This window comes from Bombus fervidus, chromosome 13, assembly GCF_041682495.2.
Source record: "Bombus fervidus isolate BK054 chromosome 13, iyBomFerv1, whole genome shotgun sequence".
Lineage (NCBI taxonomy): Eukaryota > Metazoa > Arthropoda > Insecta > Hymenoptera > Apidae > Bombus > Bombus fervidus.
This window is the reverse complement of record NC_091529.1, coordinates 8,574,635-8,586,317: the sequence shown is the minus strand read 5'-3', so window position 1 is coordinate 8,586,317 and position 11,683 is coordinate 8,574,635. Positions and strand designations below refer to the sequence as shown.

The 11,683-nt window shown below is 31.6% G+C and overlaps 1 protein-coding gene across 4 annotated transcripts in view; it reads left to right on the top strand.

Annotated features, from left to right (window-relative positions):
- Kst (spectrin beta chain, non-erythrocytic 5 kst) overlaps positions 1–11,683 on the top strand; it is a 60,210-nt gene that overhangs the window by 11,684 nt on the left and 36,843 nt on the right. For 2 of the 4 annotated variants that reach the window (XM_072015833.1, XM_072015831.1), the window contains exons 1-3: positions 5,383–5,577; positions 10,733–10,983; positions 11,416–11,583. In XM_072015833.1, the coding sequence (XP_071871934.1) occupies positions 5,541–5,577; positions 10,733–10,983; positions 11,416–11,583 (456 nt within the window). In that variant the 5' untranslated portion in view covers positions 5,383–5,540. Of the gene's footprint in view, positions 1–5,381; positions 5,578–10,732; positions 10,984–11,415; positions 11,584–11,683 lie in introns of those variants that run through there. The other 2 variants (XM_072015832.1, XM_072015834.1) reach the window with 2 other exon arrangements.

The following is an 11,683-nucleotide window of genomic DNA, read 5'->3' as shown; positions in this document are numbered from 1 at the left end:
ATATTGAAAGATTAGAATTTTCAAATTTTCAAATATTGAAAGATTAGAATTTTCAAATTTTCAAATATTGAAATATTAGAATTTTCAAATTTTCAAATTTTCAAATACTGAAATTTTAGAATTTTCAAATTTTTAAATTTTCAAATATTGAAATATTAGAATTTTCAAATTTTCAAATACTGAAATTTTAGAATTTTCAAATTTTCAAATTTTCAAATTTTCAAATATTAGAATTTTCAAATTTTCAAATTTTCAAATATTGAAATTTTAGAATTTTCAAATATTGAAATATTAGAATTTTCAAATTTTCAAATTTTCAAATACTGAAATTTTAGAATTCTCAGATCCCTGAATAATCAAATATTTGGGTACTTAAATTGTGTAATTTTTGGATTCCCAAGTTCTTGGATTTTTTAAATTGTGTACGATGCGCGTATCATAATTGGCGATGATTCAAGCAAAAGGGACGAAGTAAACCGGAAAGAATCTTCCATTGCACTTCGTCAGACATCGTGATGGCATTCCTATTGAGCTTGCGGCGTGTAATGACGCCGTGAAATTGAAATTAAATGTCGGCAACATGTGTAAACTTCTGAGAAACCAGTGATGTCATCTGGATTAACGAACTGCCAAGCGGCTAAATAAATTACAGCTCGTTCGCGATGGAACATTTCGCAATTATGTAAATATTAGCTGCACTCGTATTGCTTGCTCTAATCTACGCGGAAAACTGTCGGTATTTTGAACGCAAGCTGGGAAATAATTGTATCTTAACTGCCTTAAATAAAAATGATAGAATGATAGAACTAATCGTCTTATAATCAAGATTACTGATCTTCCTAATTAGCTATGATGTAAACGATGAAAATAAATTCCAGCCACATAATTTCAAAACAGTTATGCAAACTAGAGTAATCAAATTGCATTTTATCCTATCTGTTGGCTTATCAGTAAATATGATTCAGTTGTAGTAACATATAACGAGATTGGGACCATAAAAGTTATTTCAAGAAGTGATATCATATTTAAATTAAAATCGAATTACGTCAAACAACGTGTTTGTCTCTTACGTGAACGGAAAGAAACTTACAGATGACTGTCAACATTGAGTTCAAAAAATTATTATCCTATTAGATAAAACATTGAATTTAGTTAGAGATTATGAGATTCGTTTCTTCCGAGAACATTTTTTAGCAATACTCTGTAATTTTCGTGCGTATTGTGTATTTGGTGTCTTACGTTCATTCACATAGTAACATCATTGTTCTACTTCCTTTAATAAAGAAACACTTCCGGTAAGGAACTGTTATACGGAACAAGTGAATGAAGGGCTCGCTTATGGTATATCGTAAAGATTATATTACTTCCTGCTCGTTAAATTTTTTTTCTGCGGGACTCCGATTCTTTCACAAGATATTACTGTATAGTAAAAGTAGAATTACATACATATAATTCTTATATTTATACTTAATTTAGCATAGAATATTTTAAAAATTATATTTGTAATCGTATGCATCCGCAAGGAAAAAAAGTGCTGCATTCCTAGCTTAATACTGTATTTAAATCCCTGGAAATGACATTGAGTTGACTATAAACTCCAATTATACTCATATTACTCATTTTATCACACAACTCTTCAATCTAGTATGAGATAAACATACACTGATTCGATCACCTAGAAATATTTTTTAAAACAACTGATTTCAAGTGAAAACAACATATAGATGGCTCTCGTACTACTACGAATAAGTTACAAAAATTATCCTACAACTTCTCAATCTAACATGATGTAGATATACAATGTCTAGGGACTTTATTTTTCAAAACAACTAACCTCAAATGTGGAAACAACTTACATGTTCTATTCATACCACTACAAATAAGTTAGAAAAAGATTGAATGCTGGAATATTCCATCAGATAACCTACATAACGATCCTGAACTACTAAATTCACGGTCAAAATGGTAGACGGCTAGCAACAAGTGCCATTGAAAAGTATAGGGTTGCAGGAGAGGATCGTTGTCGTTGGTAATGTCAGTTGGTTGCCAAATATAGACATGTCGTCATATCGTTTGAACTTGGTACAGCTTGCCACATTCTATATTTCGTCTCCCTCGGTTGCGAGCGCGTGTGTAATATATCAGATGAATATTTGCTAGATTTAAGTTATCAGTGTCAATAGTGTGTTGGTGTCTCTTTTCGAGGTGAGTCAGGACGAGTCTCGATAATAATACGGTTCAGATTTCACCTGGTCTTCTTTGCCACGGTCTTCCCTGCCCCATCGTTGCGTACGACGCATTTCCGGGACAATTTCGTACTTCCTGGCAGCGATCGACCATCTTCCAAGTTCGTCGAACGCTTCATCTTCGATTCATTCTTCGTTTTCTTCATCGAGCCATTCGATTTTTTATTTTAAGGTTATTTTCGGTAATGTATCTTTAGTTGTTGAATTGGGAAATTTGTATAAATAAAAATATCAAAGGAAGCTTGAAAGGTTATGTCAATAATTCAAAGCTTAATTATTTATTTAAAAAGTCCTTTTAAGAGTTTTCGATTATTCTTGGTCTAGATAGTCTATGTTTCCTTAACTGATAAATGGACAAGATTGGTACAATGTAAAAATTATAAGAATGGACGAATTATTGCGTATGAAGAAGTACAAATAATCTTCGTAATATAAAAAATATGTAATCGATTACCTTTTTCAATTTTGAGATAAAAAATTGCTTTCTGATACATCTTATATCTAGAACCAATATCGAAAAGTCATTGATTCTTATCTATAGACGTTGCTGCAAATCATTGAGGTGTTTCTGTAGCGGTGTCGAGGTGCATGTAGCGTGCTTCCGGGCGAATCTCGAACTTCCTATTTGCTGTCCGAATAAACGAGCTTATACGCTGGCTATTTCAGTCGAAGCTGAACGATCAAATCTAAAGCAAATGAAAATTGACGTTGTAAACATCAAGAAGGAAGTAATTAAGCTCCTAGATTAATCTCGTAGCTTTTATAGATTTCCTTCTAGAATTTGTAAGTACAATTAATCCTGGCGATGCATTGAAAATTAGTGGGTTCACCTTGGATTTCGTTTTACTTTCTATTATGCCTCGTATGGAAGGTTAATTGAAAGTAAATGGAAACTAAGCGAATATAAATAAATGATTCCATGAAATAATATACTATAAGTATCATATGTACTAGCATCTGGCGTAACGTTCACGCCACGAAATAACCAAATATAATTTTTGTTATGTTTATGGAAAAATTCAATAAGTTTGAATATTTGAAACATAAAAAGATAGAAGCAATGAATAATTATAGACATTCAAAATTGGATGAATAAATGGTGTGCGCCAGTAAATAGTTAACAGCCATATGGCGCTAGTGTCGCGTCACCAGTCTTCATAATATCAACGAAGTTCCAAATATTTTTGTATGGTTGTGTATTTCTTTTTTTCTCTATCAAATATTTTGAGTATCGGTGTTATCAAAAAAAGAAAGAAGTAGTAGTGGCATGGATTTATAAGTTATAACGTCATCGTCACTTCTATCAGATAATCGGCAGAACAAGTCACACAAGGCAAGGCGTTTGCCATGTAATAATGATATTCGATATTGGTAATCGAAATTTGTATCGAAAATAAGTTATCGCGATATTTGAGAAGCTATTTTGTGAAATGACTCACTTCAACGTATGAATTTTATTTCATACAGCTTATATTTTATATTATTTATTTCATATGAATGAATTTTGAAAATACTATTAAATGTTGATAGCCGTAAAGTATGTATATTGATTGGACTCGACAAAAGTTGAGAATATCTATAAATGTTGACTTACTAGTAATACGTGTTGACCAATGTTTAAAAGCTGATGATGTTGAAAGATGTTAACAAGCCTAAATGTTGACCAACGTTAAAGCTGTTGACAGATATCGAAGACATAAATGCATGTTGACATTGTTGGTGGATGTTGACAGATTCCCTAATAATATTAAAAATTTAACAAGTAAAAGCAGCAAATTCATGATAATATTTCAAAGTTACCGCTATTTCACACGATTGAAACTAGACGATCAAACAATTCGTTCTTTTCAGTGTATTTATCGAGTTTTAAAAACGATCTCTCATTTCTTGTCACAGTGAAGAACATTTCAATAATTCTTTATGTTTGAAGACGTTACATCACTAGATGACGATATGCTAATGCCATAAAAATTTATTTATCGTACGTGTTTCTGCCTCGTGACATCAGACCTTCGACTAGACTTAAATGGCAAGCATTAAATTTAATTTGGCAGATGTTTACTCTATAAAAACTACAAATTTTTGTAACAATTTTGCAACTCATTTTCGATCGAATTATACTTTTCTATCGCATAGAGAATAACCATTTATTTAAATTTTAGGAGAATTAATAAAATCTTAAATCATTGTTAAACTATTAAAAATTTGTTTCACGGCCGAAACCAAAGAGAAACTCACACGCGAAAGTTTGAATTAATAAGTTATGAATTGCACCCGCTAATACTTTCTTAAAAAATTATCGTCTCTTGTATCACGGTCATACAACGTACGTTTAATTTATGTAAATTCATTCTAACGTACACATTACATAGCCCGCGTCCCTATGAAAACGTCACGGTTCGTGCTCGACTGCATAATTGCATCGCAGTTTATGTACAAACGATCATCTAATCAACTCGAAAACGATGCATGCTTAATCATGCTACGAGCAAATTATGATTTATTTGAATTTGTAAACATATTTTATTCAAGTATAATTGTATTATTCTATTATTATCGACTATTATTATTTCTAGTTTACTTGCTATTTTAATCTTAGTTTCCACGGAAGTTACTGTAATGATACAATTTTTCTGTCCCTTTGCGTTTTTCTTTCTTTCTTCTTTTTTTTTAAAATCAGATTACCTATTTCACCCATCAGTACCATTCAATCGATCGAATTCTAAATTACCTTTACTTAACAATTTGCCAGATTTAAAAAAAGTGCTATTATTATTAACATAAACTTTAATTTTATATATAGATTTACATATATTCGATTACAATCAATAACTTAATTGCTACGCCATTGGTAGGTACATTCTCGTTCAGAAGAGCATATATACGTATAATATCTGGCCACTTGCTTTTGACAGATAATATATCACGAAACTTTACAATTGCAAAACAAGTAACGATAAAAATTTACGTATTGTTGTTGTAAGTCGATCATGTCGCATACATTCTTAAAAAAAAAAAAATTGTGCTCTATACTCATATACTTATTGTTAACGTTATTATATAAAAGAACGGACACAAAATGTTCGCGATACGCGATAAGAGTCCTGGCAGTTAAAGTGGTCTTGAGTTAACAGCTGAATCAGTTCGGTGTCGCCATTCGTAGACGTCCAATCGTTCTTCATTCGTCGTCTCCTCGTTTCGATATCGAGTCGTGATTTTCGTCAGTTTTTCGTGATATTGACTTTGGTGAAAGAAGTCATGAAAGCAGACCAGTGGATCAACGGCCATTGAAAAATGAAAGGGACAACCGTGTCAGGCAATTATCATTATGGTACGTTGAATTTAACCAGTTGTAATTTAATTTGTGAATCAATAGATCGTAAAACGTGGATAAAGGATCACATTTGTGTTTCTAACGAAGTTCTTGATTAGACGCCATTGAATAGGATTAGGCGTTGATAGGTTAAAATCTCTGTATCTTTTTATCGAAAGGGATTATGGGTGTGGTAGTTTTTTCATGGTAGAAGAACGATTTGGAAACTGCTATATCTACGCATGTTTATCTTAACAGATACATTATCTATCGAAATTCTGCCACGCATTCCATGTAATTAGAGCTCGATGAGCGAGTGTCGTTTACTATTTAACTGTTCGTCGGCTAAGCTCGTTCGATTTAATCGACCCGTGTTTTCTATCGGGATTCACTGTTTTTTTGTGTTTAAACAACTTTTAAGCTTATTTTTAAATATAGAAGTTTGATTTGTTTCATGTAATTTGAGGCTATTTATAGGATTTAATGACTGATTTGGTTAGGTTGAATTAGAGATGAATCATGCCGGAAAAGGTTAAATATTTTTAAAATTATAATTAGAAATTAAAAGTTTTTGTAAAAAGTATTGAAATGTATGTATTAAAAAATAATATTTGTATTAGTTACATTCTATTTCAACTCTAAATACATACATTTGTTTTGTACAATTCTATTACAGTGAAATCCATCATGGCTGCTTTTTAACCTTACATTGCGGAACACGTAAAATTCTATAGTCTGTCTCTAGATTCTACACAAATTATTTTAAGTTCTTCCATAGTCATCCTGCTTCAGTATCTCTTCGTTACTGAAGTACTTATTGTATAAGTACTGAACAATTTTTCCAAAAAATTATTACGTTCAATTCTCAATCTAATTCCCTAGAAAAATCATAATATCATGCATTATATGTATTTTAGTTCGGGCAGGTTCCGAAGTAAAGTTTGCTGAAAACTACAAGGAACGTATGTAAGTAGTTGTGTTTGCAGACGTTACGCTCGAAGAATCCGCAAGCGTATATACGCGCGTGCGTTACAATCGCGTTACATGGTTTCCAACGGCTTAGGAAAGCGACGAACAGCTTCAGACAGAGACAGAGTTTAAGCATTTTAATCAAATCTACGATGTTACCTGCTTGTCATTGCCCTCTCGGTTCGCACGTAGCCGTCTATTGGCACGCTTTTCAGTGCGAACGCGAGCTAACCACTGAGGTTGCTGTTTCTCCTCATTGGCGTATATAATTCACATTTTTCTTCTCTTGAATATCTACATCTTTTGTTGTTTTCTCTTGTTGTTTAGAATAGTAAAAAATTCCTTACAATTAGGTTCTTGCGAGAAAAAATACTTTTTCAAAACAAACATAGATATTATTTAAGTTTAAATTAATAGATACTTTAGATTAAGTTTCAACGAAAGAACGTAAGTTAAGTCTGATTCACATTTAAACAAAAAATTCGTCTTTACTAGATTTTTTAAAGGAAGAATATCTTTCATAGGAATATCGACGTTGTTCAACTATAATTAAGTAGAGATTTTAAGTTAGCTTTAAACGACACAGCATAGGTTTCATTTCATTCATATTCGAATAAAAAGTTTCTTTAACTATATATCCTGTGAAACAAAAATATTTTTCAAGGTAACATTGATGTTATCTAATTTCATAGATATTTTAGGTTAGGTTCCAAGTGTTTCAAAGTAGATTAAATGTGGTTTACATTTCAAGGACTATGTGTATACTTATTTAACAGGATGTATGGAAGTTAAGAGGTTAAATTTTACTAGTGACTCATACTAATGAAGTTATGATGAATATATACTGTATATCATATTATAAACATATAATGTGTATCATTTATATTTTATATTGCCCTTACTATCTTTAAAACAATATATTCCGATGATGTATCGTGTAAATATCGTTTTCCCGATATTTAACATTAAAATTCTCGCTTGTCGTTATCTAAAAGGAGTGCAAGAATTCTCAGGTGTGACATGTCTACAAACAACGTACCTTTACCGACGAATTCGTGTTAATTAGCGAGTGGTTTTGCAATGAAAACCGACTTCTTTTGTCAGACATCAATTTCAAGATAGCATTGCATTAACATAATGAACACTCTTATCGAATATGTTTTTCAACGACAACACTCGTTGTGTATGTAGACATAAACGATCACAGCACGAACGTATTTAGTTATGAGCTCAATTAATTGTAATGCTTCCAGTCACTGCTTAGATACATAGCGTCAATAATGAAGGATATAAATACTATTCAAATAAGCGTCGTTCGGTGAACTAATCGGAATAAATTGTATGTGGTAACGATTTGTAATCCTTTTGCAATTCTTATTCCCCTCAATTGTTTAAATAGAAAAATTCATTTAATAAATTAATAAAATTAGAATTTTCTTCGTATAAGTTGTCGGTTGGATAATTTTTGTTTCCGAATTGGAGATAATTTTAAATTAGAGTATTATTCATAATAAGCTGTAGTGGAAGTTCGTATAATTTTTAGATGATAATTGTAAAGTCCAAATACATATGTATATAGAACAGAAGATCAGTACACTTATTAATTAAAGTAGCACATAGAGTAATAAATGGAAGTTTTAGTAGCCGGAAAAAACTACGTCTTTAAATTGGATTCCGTCGTTTTGTTATCCATAAATTTCCATTGTTTTATCTCTAACTCACTTAAAAAGAATGTTTTTACGTATCTTACTTTGGTGTTAAAAAGATACTATAGAAAGATTAGAAAAGATATTTAAAAGGTTCGTTAAAAAATTGTTTGAACAATCTTATTAAATATCAAAATGTTCTATAAGCTCGTAACAATATTAAGGGTTACATTAAAATTATATAAAATTCATTCAACATAAAATTACACGAAGTAAAAGGAGAATTGTGCCACAGTGTGCTCGACTATTCCAATCACGAGCTATCACCAGGTTCCGATAAGGTATCTTCCCTGAGAGTGAAAGAATCATTTCCATCGTCGTAGAAATAGAAAATTATCCGTTATTAATGAAAGTCATCAGGGTTATTTTATTGAATTCTTCTGTGCAATAATGTTTTTTTGTCGTCTTGGAAAAAATATAAAATACTTAAAAAGATTAATCTCTTAAACGATAACTCTGTGATATGAGTTGATTATTGGATATAGATCAATACGATAAAACACACTGTTGGAGCTTGAACACCTTAAACTGTAATGAGTATAATTCGTGTCTTTGAAAAACTTTCGTTTTAGCGAATTACGAGTTTATTATCCGCCCCATTTCGTATCACTGAAACGACTGTCATCAGTTTTTTAACGCGCTTATTACCGATTACATTGGCAAGTTAACAGTATCTGTTTTTGAAAATGTATGGATCTTCTGCTAACTTAGAGTTCTATCTCTCTTTAATAATCTGTAACGCATATATATATATAAGAAATAAGAAGAAAATGTATATATGTCAGAAAAAGAACGAAACATTAAAAGTAAAAAAGATATAACGAGCAGCGTAGAGAAAAACGCTTAAGGGTAAAGAATAATGAAGATAAAAAATGTAAATATGACGAAATTAAAGAAGAATTCTAGAACTCTTCTTATACTTGTTTTTAGAAAAACTCCTTGAACTGTATCATCTATTTTTGGATTATCTTGTATAACATATTTACTAAGGTAATTTTGTTACTAAATTTCTACGATGTTTTATTGTGTGATGATCCTTTATCTTTGATAAATTATCGGATGAATCGTTATCGAGGATTATATGATACGTAATTGTCTAAAGAGATCAAGAGATCAAAAGATCAAGAGATCAGAAGATCATGATGCTACTAAAAAATTGTAAAACTTGAAATAACCCTTGCGTCTTACGATCGTGTTTTCGTATAAATTAACGATCAAAATAAAGAATTCCAGCCAACTTTAAAAAATCGAAAAGCATAAAAACGAATTTGTAATCCCTAGAACAAGTATTGATACCTATTCAACATAAATTTCCGATTTTATTTAGCATATAATATTTTTTTAATCTTGTTAGAATGTCTTTAATCTTGTTAATCTTGTTAGAATCATTAATTAAAAGTCATGATTGATTTTATGCTCAATTTTCTGGTTTATATCTTACCCTTCCAAAAGAAATCTTGTTCACTGACTTTCATGAATTAAACTACCGGCAAAATTAATGCGTCGTTCACGGACAATGGCGGACGAGCGTGGTTACTAGGGGAAAAAAGAGGGCAGCATTGTGGCGAAACGTGTGCAAAGTAAATAAAGAGTAAGCGCGAACGACGTTTACCTGAGAGAACCGTTTTGTTTTTTACCAGTGTTCGTGACTCGACGAGATTATTGTCCCCGGTTTATCGTTGCTATCGTCGGCATGTGTCATAAATTTTTTCTCGCCTTATAAGGACCGAACAACAACCGAATAAATGTGTACGCGAACTTGAATTGCTTGTTTAGTGTGTATATGGAAAAACTGGGATTTAATAGGACTCTGCTTCCTTTCTACTGTGCAATAAGGTAAAGAAAGGGAACTCATTGTTCTTCTTGATCCTTAATCGTAAAGTTTTAGTGCGAAGTTAAGCATCTGGAACACAAGTATTTTATATGTAATAGTTGAATTAAAAAAATTATTTCCTATTTTTAAGTTAAATACTATTGTAATGCCTGATATTAAAAATTGAAATTCTTATTTACTTTAATGATATTATGGTATCATACTTTCTTGTGGACTGAGAACTATAGCCTAATATAAGCCAAATTATGAGAACTTGAACTTAGTCACGTATTTCAATTTTTGATAGAATCATTCTATCGAGTATTATACAAGTTCCATAACTAACCAAATTACAACCTCACGCCTGTGAATATTCTATTTCTAGTTTTCGTGATTTGAAAAATTTAGCGAAATTTGTGTAATAATAAATATATTACACACTTTTACGACTTACTCTTTACACCGTTATGATTATTTTCGGTGCTCTATTTATAGGAAAGTTTTATATTTTACCAATATTGAAACTAAAATAGAACTGTTTAGAAATTCCCCTAGCATTCCTACGAAACATCGCATTCGAAAGAAAACAGAAATTTCCATTTCCGTTACTAGTGTTTCTAAAACCTTTCCAAATAAGGATCTGCGTTCAAAGCGTGTCTAATTTTGGTGAAATGTTTGGTTTCAGGGGCGCAGTATGTGCCCGGTGTTGGGCTTGGCGCCGCACCCCAAACAAGGAGTTACATCTTCGACTACACGCCAAACTATCCACCGTCCAGAGTCGACAAATTCAGGGGTGGTACTGATATACAGAAGAGAATGACTCAGAGGGAAGATACACTGAGGTTTGAGCAGGGCCGTATTAAGGCCCTGCAGGAGGAACGTTTGCATATACAGAAGAAGACATTCACCAAATGGATCAATTCGTTTCTGTTGAAGGTACATTTTACTGTTTATATAACTTCTGATATTATAAAAGAGACAGTAATTCTTAAGAGAATATATCTTTTAATTTTTCGAATACGTTATCTTTCTACTGCCTGGAAAAAATTGTAGATAATTTCTTAAAAATTGTTAAAAGTAATTAAAAATAATTAAAGTAATTAAAATTAAAATATAACAATACTAAAGATATTTGTAAAAATGGCCTACTTTTGTGTGAATACAACATTTCTCAATTGCTTGTAAAAGACATTAAAATAATTTGAAAAAAAAAATGGTAAAAAAGTAATTAGAAAATGTAGATGATACGGTATTTATAAAAATACCTAAGATATTTATAAGAATGACACACGTCATATTAGGGTCGCTAGAATATCTACATAGGAAGGAATCCGGAGACTTGTTGAATCGATTACTTTCACTTCGCAGGCACGTATGGAAGTGGAGGATTTATTCACGGATCTAGCGGACGGCAAGAAATTACTAAAACTGCTAGAGATCATCTCCGGTGAACGATTGGCCAAACCTAACAATGGTCGTATGCGGGTGCACAAAATCGAGAACGTGAACAAATCTCTGGCGTTTCTTCACACAAAGGTAGGATTAATTAATCGTCTTCTCACATGCTATTCAAATGAACTTCATCTTTCTACGTATTTCGAAGGTGTATGTCAAATACATATACATATTGTTTCTA